The sequence below is a fragment of the Musca domestica genome, unplaced genomic scaffold (assembly GCF_030504385.1).
Source record: "Musca domestica strain aabys unplaced genomic scaffold, Musca_domestica.polishedcontigs.V.1.1 18, whole genome shotgun sequence".
NCBI lineage: Eukaryota > Metazoa > Arthropoda > Insecta > Diptera > Muscidae > Musca > Musca domestica.
Window position 1 is genome coordinate 886,032 of NW_026712238.1, and position 19,152 is coordinate 905,183.

The 19,152-nt window shown below is 33.2% G+C and overlaps 2 protein-coding genes across 2 annotated transcripts; one reads left to right on the plus strand and one right to left on the minus strand.

Moving 5' to 3' along the window:
- Positions 1-13,300: 13,300 nt before the first annotated feature.
- LOC131800528 (ubiquitin-like protein 5) lies at positions 13,301-15,737 on the minus strand. The gene is made up of 3 exons (XM_059120840.1): positions 15,579-15,737; positions 15,380-15,518; positions 13,301-13,444 (listed from the first exon to the last, which is right to left on the minus strand). Exons 1-3 carry the CDS (start codon positions 15,615-15,617, stop codon positions 13,401-13,403), a joined length of 222 nt encoding a protein of 73 aa, XP_058976823.1. The 5' UTR covers positions 15,618-15,737; the 3' UTR covers positions 13,301-13,400.
- A 1,072-nt stretch (positions 15,738-16,809) lies between these two features.
- Positions 16,810-18,456, plus strand: LOC101889544 (anaphase-promoting complex subunit 15B). The gene is made up of 3 exons (XM_005187317.4): positions 16,810-17,040; positions 18,023-18,110; positions 18,169-18,456. The coding sequence occupies exons 1-3, from the start codon at positions 16,921-16,923 to the stop codon at positions 18,336-18,338; spliced, it is 378 nt and encodes a 125-aa protein (XP_005187374.1). The 5' UTR covers positions 16,810-16,920; the 3' UTR covers positions 18,339-18,456.
- Positions 18,457-19,152: the final 696 nt, after the last annotated feature.

The window sequence follows — 19,152 nt, forward strand, 5'->3', positions numbered from 1 at the left end:
TTTCAAACATGTCAGTAACATTGCTTTTAGTTATTTAGTTAGTTATTTCAATTGAAGCAAACAGTAAAAATACTAGAATACATTTTTTTCACTGTTTGACAATTGTGTTACGGAAAAGAGTTTACACCGATAAAAGTAATTACGTATAGCCTATATTTACATACATATCTTTAAATTCAAACACTTGATAATTTTACAAACAACAAAAATATACTACGATCATCATCTCACACACGGTTAAACACACACAGAAAAACAAAAGAAACTAATAAGATTCAAGTAAACAAGCCATCTTATTTGACACTTGTCTCACGAAATCGACATAGCACCACTACACGAACCGAATTTTTACCAACAACACCGCACGAGAGATCACTCTTTTGCAAACAGGAAATAACAACTTATAATGAGAACATACGAACGAACGATGGTGGCGCTCTCACATAAGACACGAACGAATAGCACGGAATAGCAAAAAGGCGGCAACAAGAGTGGGCTTGGAATTTGTTGTGGAAAAAATTAGATTTTTCACATATTTCAACACGAAAACACTTATATATTGGAATAACGCTGTTATTTATGCATAAAGCAACAAGGTATAACACTTCGTTTATCATTTTTAAATACATATTTTACTTTATTTCTATATTTTAGTTTAACGATTATGATTCGCGACCGGCCGGTGTTAAAATTACGAGCAATTGAAGGAAGGAGCAAAATGGAGAGAACAGTGTTGCCAATTTAGTAAGAAGTAATCAACGTAAAAAGCTTATACCATGTTTACATTTAAACCCTTAATGACCTAATGATCACATTTTATACCATGTAAGGTTTCCTTACTAGTTTTAAATAAAAATGTAAGGATTAACTTATCGAGTTGTTGTTGTTGTTGTTGGGGTGTCGAAGTTATTTTGTTGTTGCAAAATAGTCAGGCTTAATCACATTATTGTTGTGTTTAAAAAAAAAGGTTTATTTGTTAATGGAGAAAAATATCAATTATTGCCAGAGAGTAAGGTTCCCTTGGATTTAATCTTAAAAACTGTTTAATAATTTATAATGTAAATATGTAATTTAAGACTTAGTTATTATATTTGACGATTTTTCTTTATTAAAACTTTTTTAAGTTCAAAAAATAAAATATTCTGGCAATCAAATTATTGCTCCATATTTACGCCTGCTTGTCTAAATATATGGGTCAACTCCTCGGCGTATCTCTCAAAAATATGTTAACAATTTGAATGATAACTTTCATAAAAAGTTAAATAAGTCACTGATTTTCCCAAACTTCGCACATACCTATGTGTTTACTTAATCAACTCAAACACAGTTGCACACACACAGAAAAACAAAAGCGAACCACAGCCGAATCTAATAAGATCCAAGTAAACAAACAAGTCATCTTATTTGACACTTGTCTCACGAAATTTATATAGCGCCACTACATGAACCGAAGTTTTACCAACTACACCGAACGAGAGATCACTCTTTTGCACACAGGAAATAACAACAAATAATAAGAACATATGAACGAACGATGGTGGCCCCGCTTACATTAGACACGAACGAAAAGCATGGAATAGCAAAAAGGCGGCAACAAGAGTGGACTTAGAATTTATTGTGGAAAAAATTAGATTTTTTACAAATTTCAACACGAAAACACTTAAATATTGCAGTGTCTATATTATTTATCACTAAAGCAGCAACATTTTACGCTCTTTTTATTATATTAAAATGTATATTTCCCTTTATTTTTGTTAAACGATTATGATTCGCGACCGTCCGGTGTTAAAATTAAATGCAACTGAAGGAAGGAGTAAAATGAAGAGAACAGTGTTGCCAATTTAATAAGAAGTAATCAACGTAAAAAGCTTATATTATGTTTATATTTAAACCCATATACCATGTCTGCGAAAAGACTCACCTCGTCAGTTCCCTTGTCTTTTATCATAAAAACTGTTTCATAATTAATAATGTAATTGTGTAATTTAAAACTAATTTGATTTGTTTGATGTTTTTCAAAGTAATCATGACCATAACAAGACTTTTTTATTACTCCAAAATTACGCCTGCTTGTCTTCAAATAGGGTCTTTCGTGTATCTCTAAAAAATGTGTTAACACTTTGAATTATAACTTTCATAAAAAGTTAAATAAGTCACTGATTTTCACAAACTTCGCACATAGGGTAAGTGTACCAGTAGTCGGCACTTTTAGGATTTTCGCGTTATCAATCGCTCACCATTCTGAGTGGAACTTTTCAATTATTACAAAGTTAATTTATTCAGATTCGAAATTTTGTATAGTTTTTGCAATAATAAATAAAGTTTTAATAACTTTTTATTAAATTTCATAAATTTGTAGTTTTATTAAAACAATGCTTTTTTGCCAGTAGTCAGCACCACTTTGCTAATTGTCGGTATTGCATGTTCCAACAATTGGCATACCAATTTTTTTGTAAGAATCTTATAAGATTCAAGTAAATAACCCTTCTTATTTGACACTTGTCTCACGAAGAGTTCATAACTCCACAAATTCCCTCAAATTCCGATGGATTCCTTTTATTCCCAAAAGCCAAAGATTGTTAATTTTCGATTTAACATTAAATGATATTGTTTCACATAACATTATTATCGTGTGCGTGTGGAAAAAAATATATAATTAAAATTGCAAAAAAAAAACATTTAATATGCCGTTGATATTCATTTAAAATGCATAACAACTCTTCAGCATCATGTTGAATTTGTGGAATTAAGAGCAGGTTTTTTTTTTTTTTTTGTGGAATATGTATGAACATATTTTTAGCATAGCGTTTGTACATACAGATATACACATTAGGGTGGTTCAATGTTACTAATTATTTATATATTATTAGTTATTGTTCATATAAAAAGTTTTTTTTGTCACAAAATTCCTAAAAAAGTTGGCTATGTTATGTCCAGGAAGATTTCTCGAAAGTTGTTAAAAAATTCTCTTGTCCTTAAAAGTCCTTTAAAATCCTGGTTTTGTTCAAAGAAGTTCTTAAATATATATTTATACCCTACAACACTATGTGTTGGGGGTATTATAAGTTTGATTGGGCCAAAAATTATGTAACACCTCGAAATATTGGTTTCCCACATAGGAAAGTATATATGGATCTTCCTAGCTCGCCGAGCTGAGTCGATCTAGCTATGTATGTCCGTCCGTCCGTCTGTCCATGTTAATTTGTAATCACTCTACAGGTCGCAATTATGGCCCGATCTTCACGAAATTATGAATGGAGGTGGGGATAGTGCCAGAATAGAACCCTATTTCTTTTGGAGATGATCGCATAATATCTAGGGGTTGAAATGGACCAAATACTGAAAAAATGTCGGATTTTGCAGTAGCAATACAGGTCGCAATTATAGACCAATCAACGCGGAATTTCGCATGTAGCTAGCGGGGAAGAAGCCTACCAATTTTGATGGTCATCGGATAATATTTAGCGGGTAAAAAAGACCATATCTTTTTTGTTGAAAAAATTCAAAATTTTTCATTAAACCGCGAATATTTTAAATCCCGGCGAAATCACAAAGACATGACAAGGTTACTTCTGATCTTTACTTTGATGTTAACATCCAACAAATCGGATATATAGCAAAATATGTGCGATATACATGCCTATCAAAGAAGATATGCTTGAAAGATCTCTTTTATGTCGAGAACGGCTGAACTGATTTCGACAGTTCTCATTAATTCAGAATGGCCTCTGGGCAGGAAAGAAAAAAAGTCTAAAAAATCGCATAAAAATATCTCTCTAAAGACTAAAATATTGATTTTGTAACATTTTTCATATTTTTTCAATTTTGTCATATTTTTGGCATATTTTCATTTTGAATGAAACATTTGGTAATATTTCTACAGCTAACAAAACTAAGAAGTTAGGATATCAGGATATCATATACAGATCGCATTCATGGCCCGATCCTTACGAAATTTTGCATGGGGATAAGATGAGGGTCAGAATAGAAGCCTACTCTTTTTGGAGATAATCGCCATATATTTAGGGGTTGAAATGGACCAAAAAACTGCAAAATTGTCGGCAGGTCGTAATTATCGCCCGATCCTCACGCACATTTGAATGGGGGTTACCGGACATTGCAAAAGCCAAGCAGTTTTGGATGGCCATCCAAAAATATTCAATGTGTGAAATACTTTGCCAACTTTTGTAGACAAAATACGAAAATGTCCATTCCAGTGACTTTTTGGAGAATTCACAAATACAGGAAAGACGCAGTTTAAGTTGCTATTATTCGAAAATTAGAGAACGAAACCTGATGGTTTTCTTTTATTATTTGTCACAATATCTTGTGGAATTCTTTCGAGTATCTCGCCTATATAAACTGTATCATTTATTATAGTGTTGTAGGGTATTCAACGGTCGGCCCCGCTCGACTGTAGCCTTTGCTTACTTGTTTTTAAATTAAACTCATTCAAAACAAAAGACACCAGAGAAATCAAAATTTATATATTCCGAGATTCTTAACCCGTAATGGAATTCTTTAACTAATTTTTGAGTTACCGACAAAAATCGGTAACCCAACATTTTGATATAAAAAAGAAGTTATTGTTGAAAACATTGGTAAATATCGATACCGACAAATTTCATAATTTTCGTCATAATTTTTACATTTTTTTTTTAATTTTTATTGAAAAAAATGTCGGAAATAGCATCAAATTTTAGAATAAGTTTAGATTTGTTCGACTTTGTCACCTTTTGCACGAATTATGGCCTTCACGGCCAATGAGACCGTCACACGCTGCCCGATTGTTGCTCTGCGGTATTTTGGCCCATCCCCGGCAAAGCGCTTGCTTAAGATGATCGACACTTTGGTATTTTTTAGTGCCAACCTTGTTTTCCAAAATACTCCAGACACAATAGTCCAACGGATTGGTATCCGGAGATTTGGTGGCCATTATGCGCTGGAAATGAAGCGAAGAACCTCATTCTTTCTTTGAAACGTGCTGAGTCCTGTTGGAATGTCCAAGGCTTGCGTGCCATTCATTTCATTCCTTGCACTTTTTGGATGGCTCGGGGTAAGCTCATTTTTCAATATTAGCCGAATGGAATATTGCGATATGTTCAGCTCACGAGCCATTCTCGGCCACTGCGACGCGGGTTTCGATCACGTCGCTTCTTTACTTTTTGAACCTTTTCGGCTGATGTTGCTGTTTTCTTCCGTCCACTGACGTCGGGCTACGCTACCAATATCACGGTAATGAGCGATGGTGCAAAACACAAAAGATTTATTCACATTTAAATTCTGGAGTGCTCTAATGATAGCCACAGGTGGTTTTCCAGCCATATATATAGAAATCACACTATCACGCTTGAATTCCATCACGAATAACTTTTTTTCTGGAAAATCTCACCAAAATGCTTTCGTACGCTTGTAAACAATATAATGAGCTGTCACTGGAATTATTTTAACAGCTGTCGGACGGGTGGCTTAGACATGACAGCAGTCTGAAGTGGGTTGCAGTTTTTTCATCTCACCCTGTATGCGAGTTATATCCACATCTGAAACGATCTCGATACAATTTGGCAGAGATATGTATGGGCTGTATACCAAACATCATTCTTGTGGGATGCATATTACGAATGTGAGGGACTTTAACACCAAATCGGATTTGGGAGCTATAGCTATATCTTAACCGAATTTCACTAAATTTGATGTACTTGCTTCTAGACTGAATTCGGTTGTGCCAAAATTCAGGTTTGAGTAATCCGTCCATATGTGAGTTTCATGGATAAATGACCCCTTTTTTTTACAGACAAGCGTTTCCACTGGCAATCCGCATCGTATTATTTAAATTGTGTCCAAGTTTCCATTCCTAAAATAATATTCGCACCATCCTAACATCCATACACGTTGCAATACAATTTACCTACCGTAATAATTAAATATTATATTTACTGTAACACCGAAAACACCAAACGCTGCAGTGTAGCTATTAACTAGCATTTAATGAATTAAAAGCTTTAATGGTCGATCAAAGCCAGTAGTTTTATTTCATATAACCGATAATAACATTTTTTTTTTGCCAATAAAGAAATTTATTAAAAGTTGTTTCGTTTATGCATAGTTGAACACACACACATACATATGAGTATTTCAATTTATTGACATATTGAGTTATTTTCAGAATGAGTGGGTGGTTTATAAAAACAACATACTTTTATACTGTTTTCTTTTTTTAATGGGAAAAAGGAAATTTTTGAAATGAATGGAATATTTTTACTGCCAAATCGTATGTATGTTTGGTTCTAAAAAAACCTAGGAGGAAATTGATTAGATCAAACTAACAAATGGGTTTACAAATTGAATATAAAGTAAAGATGTTTAGGAAATCGCATGCCAAACAAATTTGATATAGAAGACATAAAATTTTATTATCAATAGGGAAACAAGGTTAAAGTTTATTGTTTTCACGAGATATGTGTGGAAATGTTCAATGCGCATTTTTAAAAATTTACACTTTCACAACATACAAATTTTCAAATTCTAGTTTGACTTATATCGTATTTATATTATTAAAGAGTTTAGATTTGCGAAAAAAATAAAATTATAAATTTATCCGAAGATGTTTGACAGAGAAAAAAATAAAAAAACATTAAGTTCGGCAGGGCCCAACTCTTAACACCCTCTCACCTTTGGGTAAAGAAATCATTTTTATATAAAATATCTGAAATCAAACGTGTTCCAATTTAAACTACAAATACTAATAAGACTGTTTGGATAATACTTTGAAACTTTTCAAAAAACCATAAAGTCGGTGAGGCTCTTATATGGGGGTCATGCCAAAACGGGAACGTCTATAGACAATGTTATTACCCATTATTACCTACAAATACCATTTTATAGACAAATCGATGGAAAATGTGACTAAAATCATCATAATACCGAATATCGGGAGGTACCGTTATGTGGCTGCTATATCAAAACGTGGACCGATATATCTCATATTCAATACCAACCATCTTTAACGATCTTTAAATATTTTGAAACAATTGTGAATAATTTCGGGAAGACTATCAAAATACCAAGTATTGTGCGGTATGGTTATATGAGGGCTATACGAAGACGTTAACCGGTACGCAATTTTTTTGTCATAAGCTGTAATACGCATTACGAACTTTAAATACGAATTTTGAAGCAATTCCGGTGAATAATGTCATTAATATCATGAAAATACCGAATAAAGGGAGCAACCGTTGTATGGGGGCTATACTAAGACGTAGACGTGCATAGACAATTTTTCGTCATAGATTATAGTACCCATTACGAACTTCAAATACAAAATTTGATGCGATTCCGGTAAATAACACAGCGAAAATCCTGGAAATACCTAATATCTCGGGGTAGCGTTATATGGGTGCTATACTAAAACGTAGACCTATATAGACCATTCTCTTCCAGGGGGAATTCCTTGTGTGGTTTTTCAGACTATTCCATTGAAACATATGGCAAAAATCATTAAAAAAACGAATATCGGGGGCACTATTGTATGGGGGCTATACGATATCGTGGACCTATATAGACAACTAGCTGAACCCGGTGCGCTTCGCTACCCCTTTTGATTTTATATGCATTCAAAATTTTATTTATGAATATATGTTGGTTAAAAAAAAAAAAAACAAATTTAAAAATTATAAAAAAAAATTATTGCACTACTTTAATGCGTAAATAACCAAAACCATTAGAAAAGCAGTAACATGACATACATACACGAAGGGTTTGTCCTTCGGATTTATTTATTTCATAGCAAATACCAAGCGTGCAGTAAGTTTTGAAGTTGAGTGGCATTTCTATTGCAATTAGTGAATTCGAGATAGCAACATACTTCGCCGATTTAAATATAATTTAAAAAAAAATACTTTTACACCAAACTCCGCCACACCTTTCATATTTCATTGAAATTGGTGCGTCAAATATGTGAAATCGGCCGATAATATATATATGGGAGCTATATCCAGATCTTTACTAATTTCCAATTAATTTGTCACATTTATTATTGTAACCAAATTCCGCCACACATTTTGAATTTCATTGGTATCGGTCATATATATCATGTTTGGTGCATAACATACATGAAATCGGTCGAAAATTTATATGAGGGCTATATCCAAATCTGAACCGATTTTAATATAATTTGACAAATGTATATTTGTTTTAATTTCCGCTACACATTCCCAATTTCATTGAAATTAGAGATACATAGCGTGTTTGGTGCATCAAATATATGAAATCGGCCGAAATATATATGTTAGCTATATCCAAACCTCAACTGATTTTAATATAATTTGGCAATTTTTTCTGGTGCCAGATTTTGTCTCTCTCGCTTTGGGTGCATCAAATATGTGAAATCGGCTGAGTATATATATGGGAGCTATAATCACATCTGAGCGTATTTGAATATAATTTGTCAAATTTATTTTTGTACCAAATTTAGCTACTCATGCCGAATTTCATTGGAATCGGAAATACGTATCGTGTTTTGTGCATCAAATATGTGAAATCGGCGGAAAATATATGGGAGCTATATCCAAATCTGAACCGATTTTAATATAATTTGACTAATTTTTTTCTAATCAAAATCCCGTTACATATTCCAAATTTCTTTGGAATCGAACATACATATCGTTTATGTTGCATAAAATACATGAAATCGGTCGAAAATATATATGAGAGCTATATCCAAATCTGAACCGATTTTAATATAATTTGACAAATGTATATTTGTTTTAATTTCCGCTACACATTCCCAATTTCATTGAAATTAGAGATACATAGCGTGTTTGGTGCATCAAATGAACGAAATCGGTCGATAATATATATGGGAGCTATATCCAAATCTGAACCGATTACAATATAATTTGGCGAACTTATTTTTGTTCCAAATTCCGTTACGAATTCCAAATTTGGAGACTGTATCTTCAACCAATCAATATATAAGTGCATATACAATCTAAATTTTTGGGAGGTACCTCCGATTCTGATGCTATATCTCCAGTTCCAAGTGGAAATTCAAAAATGTATATAGCCTATGTTACTTTCAGGCGATGTTGCAGTATATATGGAAATTTTCAGGAAAATCTATTCAGCGGTTTTCAAGTCCATAAATTACAAACAAACAAACAAACAAACGAACAAACATTTTCCTCTTTTATAGATATAGATTCTCTTTCAGGGGGTTAAGTACTCAGAAGAAACTTCTTGTGTGTATTTTCAGGCCATTCCATTGAAAAATGTGGTTAAAATCATCAAAATACCGAATATCGGGGGCACCATTGTATGGGGGCTATACGATATCGTATTTTTTCAGGGGGTAAAGTACTCACAAAAAACTCCTTATGGAGAATTTCAGACAAAATGTGGCTAAAATCATGAAAATACCGAGTGTCGGGGGGTAGCGTTATATACGATATTATGGACTGATATAGCCCATCTTCGAACTTGACCTGCCTGCAGACAAAAGACTGAACTGTGCAAAATTTTAGCTTCCTATCTTAATTTGTTTCGACACTAGCGTGATAATAACGGACGAACGGGCAATGCTTAGAATTTTACACTGATCAAGAATATTTTCTCTGGTTATAAATATTTTCTCTGGTTTTTCGACCTTTTGGATAGTTAATAAAAACAATTATTTGAGCTTGAGGTCAAACTTTTTGGTTTTTTTTTATTTATTTTTCAATATTTCGAAGCTCTTTGAGTTTCAAGAATATATACTTTGTTAGGTCTAAAGTTACAAACGGAATGACGAACTTAATATACCCTCCATACCAGGAATGGTGGAGGGTATAATTAAAATCGAACGAACGACATTTGAATATTATATATACAGATGTAATGTTTTCTTTCACAAGACGATTACTTCTTGCTTTACATACGATTAAAGCAGCAAAAAATTAATCAAACATTTGTTAAAATGTTTGCATTCATTTCTATATACGAGCATGTATGTATGTCTTTATTACTCTAGAATGCTTTTCAGGATTAAGGATTGCATGTTTATACAACAAGCCTGCAATATTATGCATGTTGCTACGTGTATTGGAAAAACTGAATGATGTTTATTCGTGGGAACTTCTTCAGAACGTAGATAGAAAAAAACGCCATCGGTATACATATACATATCTACTTGTGAAATCCCAATTTACAAATGCGAGGCATCAGTGAATATTGGATTTATTTTTTAAGAATTTTACAAATAATACCTACAGATAGACTTTTGTTAATATATTCTGAAGACATATGATAAAATCAAAGAATATGCAATCGATTTAAAAATAAAAAATCGATTTAAAAATAAAACTATCACTTTTCCAAAATCCTCCAGACGTCGTCGTCGCATTTATTCTCTTTCGCTCACTTATGTATTCTCAGGTATTCTCTTTTAGCTCTTTTTGCTGGACGTATCAAGGTAGTTATTTTGTATACACTTCACCATACTATGGATGGTATTTTAACTTCGTAACTCCGTTTGTAACTCACATTAGTAGGGTCTATCGTCACCAAAGTCCTAACCTACAAAAAATCAACAAGTAAAAAAGCACCTATTAACAAGTGAAAGCAAAAGTTAGGTCGGGCCGAACTTTTAATGCCCTGAACCATTTTGAACGAACTTGAAAAATGTCATAAAAAATACCGGCTAGATGAAAACTGTTATATGGGGTCTATACGAAGACGAGGAACTTTATAGGTAATTTTTTTTTCATTGGCTGTAATACCGATTCCGAACTTCAAATACGAAATTTGAAACAATTCTGGTGAATAATGTCGCTTATATCATCAAAATACCGAATAAAGGGAGGTACTTTTATGTGGGGATTATACAAAGACCTGGACTTGCACAGACAATTTTCTGTCATGGGTTGCATTATCCATTACGAACTTCAAATACGAATTTTGAAACAATTCCCGAAAATAATTTCGCTAAAATCGTCTAAAAAACGATACCATCAAAATAAACGATACCGGAGCTATCGTTCTATGTGGGCTATACGAAGACGTGAACCTGCATACGCAATTCATAGGTTGCAGTACCAATTACGAACGTTGAATACGAAGTTTGAAATAATTGCGGTAGTAAAAATCATCAAAATACCGAATATTAAGAGGTACCGTTAGATGAGGGCTATACGAAAACGTGGATCGACATAACCCATTTAAGAACATAACGTGCCTACTTTCAAAACACACACATGTGTGCAAAATGTTAGACTTCTATCTTTATTCGTTCGAAAGATAGCGTGATTACAACAGACAGGCAGATGGGCTTCGCTAAATCGACTTAGAAATTTATGCTTCGTTACGAAATTTGCACATTTTCAACTGACCTCTTTGGCAAGTAAACACGATAATTTTGTTTGTTTACAAACGGCTGGACAACGAATGTTTTCTCATCGGAGAAAACCAAATTCGGCAGTTCACCACTTTCGGCCAAGTGAAGCAACTCTTTAACTCTTTTGAGTCTATTTTATTCCTGTTGCGGTGTAAGTTCCTGTACTTTTGGATTTTCAATGGCTTTACCCCGAGCTCATTTTTCAATATTTGCCGAATGGAATATTGCGATATGTTTAGCTCACGAGCCATTTTTAGGTCACTGCGACAGGGGTTTCGATCAAGTCGCTTCTTTTGTTTTCGAACCATTTCTGCTGATGTTCCTATTTTCTTCCGTCCACTTCCTTGACGTTGGGATATGCTACCAGTAACGAGCGATGGTACGAGACACAAAAGATTTTTTCATATTTAAATGCAGGAGTGCTCTAATAGTACGTTTATATATATGAGGGTTAACCCACTGGATTTGGATTTAAATTGTCATACCCATTACTTTTAATTCAAATAAATCCTCTCAAAGTAGGTTAACCCCACAAAAAGTTCTAACGTAAACAGGGCATAAGGGTGCAAGTACATAAAAGGCTTGAAGTCAAGGCTAGGCATATTAATGTCAAGTTATAATGGATAATGACGGCAGGATTTTAGTGCGGCTCTGTACTCCCTTTATGAAATGTTACAAAATATGCCTAGCCATGACTTCAAGCTTTTTATGTACTTGCAGCTTAACGATAGCCACTTGTGCTTTTCCAGCCAAATATAAAGAAAAATGCTTTTGTACGCTTGTAAACAATATTATGAGCTGTCACTGGAATAATTTTAATAGCTATCGGACGAGTGGCTTAGAAGTGGCAGCAGTCTGAAGTTGGTTGCAGTTTTTTATCTCACCCTGTATATTAACGTTTTCGTATAACCCCTCTATTTCTGAACACCTCATTTTATGTATTTTCCAACAGATACTAGAATTTGTAGTTTAAAATAAAATTCATTTGAATATTAAATGCAGCTACTTTTATTTTTAAAGGTTTTCCGTACCTCATGGTAGAGGGTATTAAGAGTTCGGTCCGGCCAAACTTAACGCTTTCTTACTTGTTCATGGTAAATTGATTCCGATTGTACTGCATGTTCAATTGGTGGGTGAATGAATACTTGAGTGATTTTTGTTGTGGTAAATTGGGCAATTGAAATCTAAACGGTGCACATACATATTTATAGGTGTACGAAGAAGTGAAGATATGCCATAGTATCAATTGTGTTCACATGAATCTTTGATAAACAAAATTTAAGGAATACATTCGTTTATTGCCACTACGGTTCATCGTTTAGAACAGCGAGACAATGATTATATTAGATTATATTAAAAGGAAGCTCCTGTTGGAACACCGAGATGAAACTCGTCTTACAATAGCGAAATTATACTCTTGTTGGAATAGAGATACAAAGTTCTTCGGTCAGTATTTCCGGACCCACAACTTAGAACCAAATCCATCTTTTTGTTAGATCTCAAATTTGTACACATAATATATTTGTATTAGTATTGGTATGTATAACGTACCATAAAGCTTCGCCTCGGTGCTTTATAAAGCTTTACGGATATTGTGAATTGTAATGAAGCTACTATTCCCATTATACTTAATGTCGATAGAAAATCAACATAATGTACCGTACAAGCAAAGTTTTAAGAAATGTAAAGCGTATATGTTCATTTACGCATATTATGGCAACTTGCGAGTTAATAAGTCGATAACAGGGTAATCGATTGATTAAACTATTTCTAATACTATAATCTTTTAATAATAGTAAGAATAAAAAATTACAGTTGAAGTCACATTTTCCTCGAAAAAACTACAAGATTTTTCTCTTGTGTACTCATTTCTTGAAACCATTACCATAACCCATTCATCGTTTTCCAAAAAAAAAAACACACACAAATATATCAAATGTTTTTTGTTAATTGTTTTTTATTCATATTTAAAATAAATTAGCAAATGTATAAAATTTTAGCTGTTGGCAAAAATTAAACTAAGTTGTATTATCTACTGATAGTAAAGTTCCAAGTTCATTCCGTCATGAATTTCATCTGAAAATACAAAAATATGTGATTAAATTTAATAAGCATAAACTTCAACAAAAGAGGTAATAGAAAGCATAAAACGATTTTCTAATAAATAATAATTATTAACAATTGGGAAGGTAGCAAAAGAAGTGGGTCAATGAATTCACATTAGATCTCTGGTTGGTTCGCATGTTATGAGAGTTATAATCATTCAAAATGTTTACTCTTTGTATGAAACTATCAGAAGGAGTAATGCCATTTATTACATCTCCACATTTGATCATGTGCAGGTCAACATATTATCGGGTGTTCATTTCACATTTTATGAGCGTTATGGTTATTCAAAAATTTGTAAAATTTCTATTTGTTCTTCATCCTAGATGTTGAGATGTGCAAAATTTTAACACTTTGATTTCTACAATTTATAAGAGTGATGATTATTCCAAATTGTGTGGACCGATATTGAACATTTTCACACTTAACCTAGTACAGCTACAAATATTAGGTTTTACAAAGTTGTAGCAAATTAGTATGATGCATTCTCTTTCATTATTTTCATTATTATTTTCGGCTTAAATTGAGTTTAGCAACAAATTGAGTTTAGCTCCATCTGTCCGAAATTTTTACCGAAGGTAGGTCTTGTTATCGCAATCACGGTGATATACATTGTTTGGGGGAAATTAACACTTCCCACTTCCACATTAGATCATGTGCAGGTCAACATATTATCGGGTGTTCATTTCACATTTTATGAGCGTTATGGTTATTCAAAATTTGTAAAATTTCTATTTGTTCTTCATCTTAGATGTTGAGATGTGCAAAATTTTAACACTTTGATTTCTACAATTTATAAGAGTGATGATTATTCCAAATTGTGTGGACCGATATTGAACATTTTCACACCTAACCTAGTACAGCTACAAATATTAGGTTTTACAAAGTTGTAGCAAATTAGTATGATGCATTCTCTTTCATTATTTTCATTATTATTTTCGGCTTAAATTGAGTTTAGCAACAAATTGAGTTTAGCTCCATCTGTCCGAAATTTTTACCGAAGGTAGGTCTTGTTATCGCAATCACGGTGATATACATTGTTTGGGGGAAATTAACACTTCCCGAGATATAGGGTTCCAAAATTCCAATAATACACATTTTTACTTTGCTATTTCAAAGTCAACAGTCAAAAAGAGAACTGCAAAATGTCACTCATGTCGCCGTGATTAGGATAACAAGACCCATATTCGGTAAAAATTTCAGAATTTTCCGTCAGCTCGAACTAAACTCAATTTAGTCCTTATTTTCTTTGAGAATGTTACCTTCTGCGTGGAAGGTACCAGAAGGAGTGGAAATATTACAATGTATTTTCGAGAGTTATTGTGCGCACCTGCCAGTCAGACGAATTTGGTCTAAAGAGATCTAGGGTCTAAAACCGTTATTTCCATGATATGACGTTCGAACAACGAAGCAAGTTGAGTTTAGGGACAATGCTCAAATAGCTTAAATATAGTTACCACAAGTAGGATTTTTTCCTCGATTGTAGAATATAATTTTTCTTGAAGAAATAAGTGGTTATTTAACTGAAGAGATCGGATACAAAATACAGGCAATATCCGTTTCGACTAAACCGGTAACTGGACGTCATATGAATCAATATGAGCTGAGCAAATTTTGTTATACTTTTGGAGTTTGCCCTTAGGTCAAATCCTACAAATCCCGGCTAAAGACTGACCACTAACAAATACTTTCGTTGCGAAGCGAAAATCGGAAATGTGACTTTCACTTGAAAATAACTTGTTCCATTGTATCGGGACCACAGGGGCTTAAAAATGACACACATATGGATTTGGTAGGATGACCTGTTCCATTTGAACTATGTATCGAGAGGGTAATTCTAACACACATAAAACATACTCTTATTATAATGCATACGAATTATTGCAAATATACTACCGCACTTACAATCTGATAGCTTTATGCTGTCCTTGTAAATTGTGTACCATTTCTTCAAAACAATTTTATCATATTTTGTGCCGGTTTGGGCAGCTATCAACTTCTTGAGGTCACCAATTGTGTCGTCTGGATTACATTTCACACGAACCTATAAATGTAACACATTGCAGTTTTTAAAATGAACAAAATATTTGAGGAATATACCAACCTTCTTGCCCAAACGATCATTGCAAGTAATTTCAATCATTTTAGAATTATAATCTCAGCTTCCTCGGTAGTTTGCAATTGCAAATAATTTTCTAGAAATTCCTGCTCCTGAAGAAATGTTCCACAAGCACAATGTTGTGTTTATTATGAATTATAGTATCGATTTTTGTTTATCGATTATGCGATGACCAAATACTCGATATGTAGAAGTGACCAATTGTTGCAAAATGTTATAGCATGTTTCCATTGGAAACCGAACAACGTTGTTCGCTCTCAGAATTATGTACACGAATTAACCCGTTCATACGGCACGATTCGTAATTCATAGTAAAATAATTCCTTTTTTCAAAAATTTTGTTTGTTGATTTTAATGGGAATTTATACGAAAATACATAAAATTCTCACTAATATGAATAGAAGAAATGATTGTTTTTCTCCCAAAGATTTATTATATCATTAATTTTATAGTTTTCATTCACGTTTTCAACTTTTTGTGTAAATGTTGACATTTTGAACATATTTTTGTATTTTTTTATTTTTAAATTTTGCTGGAGAGACACTTGTCAAACATTTTTTCTGCCGATACAAAGTTTTTGAAAATATTGCCTCTTTTGTTTGCAGTTTTCTGTGGAAATTTCAGCTCGTGGATAAAATGCGTACCTCGAATGAGAGAGAAAACAAAATGTACTTTCGTTTGAATGTACATACGCCATTCAACATTGTAGTTTTCATTCATAATTTTCAGTCTTCCCAAAAATTTTTAAAATTTCATTAAATTTTTCTATTTTTAATTTTTAAATGTCATAATTTATTTTTTCGATAAATGTTGTCATTTGTTAGGGATGGGACATATTTTTTCGTTGTTCTGAGAGTGATTTGATTTGAACAACGTACAAATATGAGTGTTCGCTCAGGAAATTTTGTGTGAAGAATAATGTAGTTTTTTCATAGTTAAGGGTCAAACAACGAATAGAGAGCGAATCAAGTGCAGTGGAAACGCCACATTACGCTCAAATCAGAATGAAAAAGTTACAGTATGCCACGCATCCATTTATCCATATTATCCATATATTTAAATATGTATAAAACACTAAAACTTTGCTCCAAGATCCTATTAAACAGCATATCTTTTTAAATTATTGAAGTTAAAAAACTTAATTATGAAATAATTTATATATCCCTAATTTATTAGATTTCCGATAAATATTCAGTGTTGGTAAACGTAGAAGCAACTTCTCTCTAACCAACACTGTTAGCCAAAAATTGTTTACATGCCAATCATTGTCTCGGGGAAATAATTTTGTTTTTAAAGTTAAATTATATTTAATAATACATTTAACATCATGTCAATGCTACCATTTTTCCCTTCTCTTCGACCACCAATTGCCAATCGAATATGGTTCGACAGTGCCGCAAATGAAGAGGCAGAAGTTTTGAAATATGAAAGGGAACATCATAGCTGGGTAAGATTTTCCTGCAATTTAAATGATGGTTCAACCAATGAATGGTTTAATGAAAGTAAATTGGTCCATGTCTAGTCAAACTCGGTGTAGGAAAATATATATTTCGAAAAATATGAACCCATCTAAAGCAAATGTGGCAAAATACAAAAATGGGAAAAAACATTTCTCTAGGGATATCTAGAGGAAAATATGTATAGCATAGGTATACTATTTATTGTAAAATGATTTCTTCACCACTCATTCTGGTATCAGTTTACAACTTTGGAAAATTTTCATTCCATGTTAATATAGAAATGAAACATGGCGATTGGCTTGGTTGAAGGGTACCAAGCCGAAACGGCAGCCACTTCACTTGGGGACCATAGATATATTGCGGTATTCCTGGGAACCCAGGAAAGCCTTTAAGATAGAAAAGTGGGAGATATGCAAAACAAAGAAAGGGGTTAAATAATGTCAGACAGAAAATGTATTCTCATCCAGTTTCATCCTTACAAAGGTTATTATCATGACTTCTGTTATCCTAACTGTTGATTGAATGATTGAAGGTTACACATCTAATTTAGCAATGGGCTGTAATATTGTTAACTAATCTGCAGTTCTGGACTTGAGATGGTCTTTTGTGGTTTGCTTCAAATTGGCTCGCGGCCTTACTCGGAAGAGCTCTAATAATCAGGCTGAAATAAATATAGGATGTAAAAATTGTCATTCCACGTAGAAAATACTAACCATCATAAACACAGTCAGCCCTAAGAACAGTATAAACCAAGAGGAACTTAAAGTTAAGCTGGGAAAGGTATTTTAAGCTCATGTCGATCGCTATTTGGGTCTAACTAGCTCTATGAGGGTTTTTCATTCGTGTTGTAATTTAAAAGAAAGTTTTTTTAGAGTTTCTGGGTTAGCGAGCTTCGCAAAACCCCAATCAAAAACACAAACCAATTTAGAATGCTTAATGTTTATAATATTCTTATCAATTTCATTTCAGTTAGATGCTATAAAAAATGCTGCAGTTAACGTACATCCTTTGGGGAAAGTGCTAACGATGCCAGGTCTTGAAACTGATGACGAAGACGGTACAAAACCTGAAGTAAAAAATTCCTCCAGTTTTTATAAAATTTGTTTTGTTTGCAGCAAATGATGATAGCGACGATTCTGAGGATACTAACGAGGATGACGACACCAATGATCGTGCTATTGGTATGCCGGAACGATCAGCGCTTGGTGGTTTATATTCACCTGGCGAAGAGATGAACATAAACAATGATGAAGTACCAATTATTCCCGGTGGAGGATCTCAGTAAACAAGTTGTTTTTTAAGTGCGGAATTAAAATTAGTTTTTAATCTACCTATAATTTAATTATCTCTATATTTTGTTTCATTAATAAAGTAAACAATGTCGATTTTTTCTTTGCTTTAAATGCAATTTTTGTAACTACTTGCTTTCAATCTTATTGCCAATTACCCATAATAAAAGAAGAAGCAATTGGAAAACTAGTAAAAAGCAGTAAGTTCGGTGGGACCGAACTTTGGAAACCCTCCACCATTTGCAACGAATAAGGAAATTTTCGAAAAAAATATTTCCATTAAAAATTCTGTTAAAATCTTTAAAATACCGAATATCGGGAGGTACCGTTATATGGGGGCTATATGATATCGTGAACCTATACAAAAAATCTCTTTTAGGGGGTAAAATACCCACAAGGAACTCCTTGTGTGGAATTTCAGACAATTCCATTGAAATATGTGGCTTAAATCATCTAAATACCGAAAATCGGCGGTACCGTTATATGGATATATGCGATATCGTGAACCGATATAGCCCATCTTCGAACTTGACCTGCCTGCAGGCAAAAGACAGATCGGTGGCGAATTTTACCTTCCCATCTTAATTCGTTTTGACGGGCGGATAGGGCTAAATCGTCTTAGATTTTTACGGTCATCAAGAATATATATACTTTGTTGGAAATTATTTATTATTTGAAATTATTATTTCGATGAGTTGCAAACGGAATGACGAACTTAAGAAACCCTCCATACTATGTATGGTGGAGGGTACAAAAATATCTTTAAGCACAAATAGAGATTTCATTCATTCACAATCAAAAACGGCAGAA

Coding starts and splice junctions, on each gene's coding strand:
- LOC131800528 (XM_059120840.1), bottom strand. CDS start 15,617: ATGATTGAAATTACTTGCAATGATCGTTTGGGCAAGAAG. Junction 15,519..15,578: donor ATGATCGTTTGGGCAAGAAG/GTTGGTATATTC, acceptor TTACATTTATAG/GTTCGTGTGAAATGTAATCC. Junction 13,445..15,379: donor CAGCATAAAGCTATCAGATT/GTAAGTGCGGTA, acceptor TTGTATTTTCAG/ATGAAATTCATGACGGAATG.
- LOC101889544 (XM_005187317.4), top strand. CDS start 16,921: ATGTCAATGCTACCATTTTTCCCTTCTCTTCGACCACCAATTGCCAAT. Junction 17,041..18,022: donor AAAGGGAACATCATAGCTGG/GTAAGATTTTCC, acceptor ATTTCATTTCAG/TTAGATGCTATAAAAAATGC. Junction 18,111..18,168: donor TGAAACTGATGACGAAGACG/GTACAAAACCTG, acceptor TTTTGTTTGCAG/CAAATGATGATAGCGACGAT.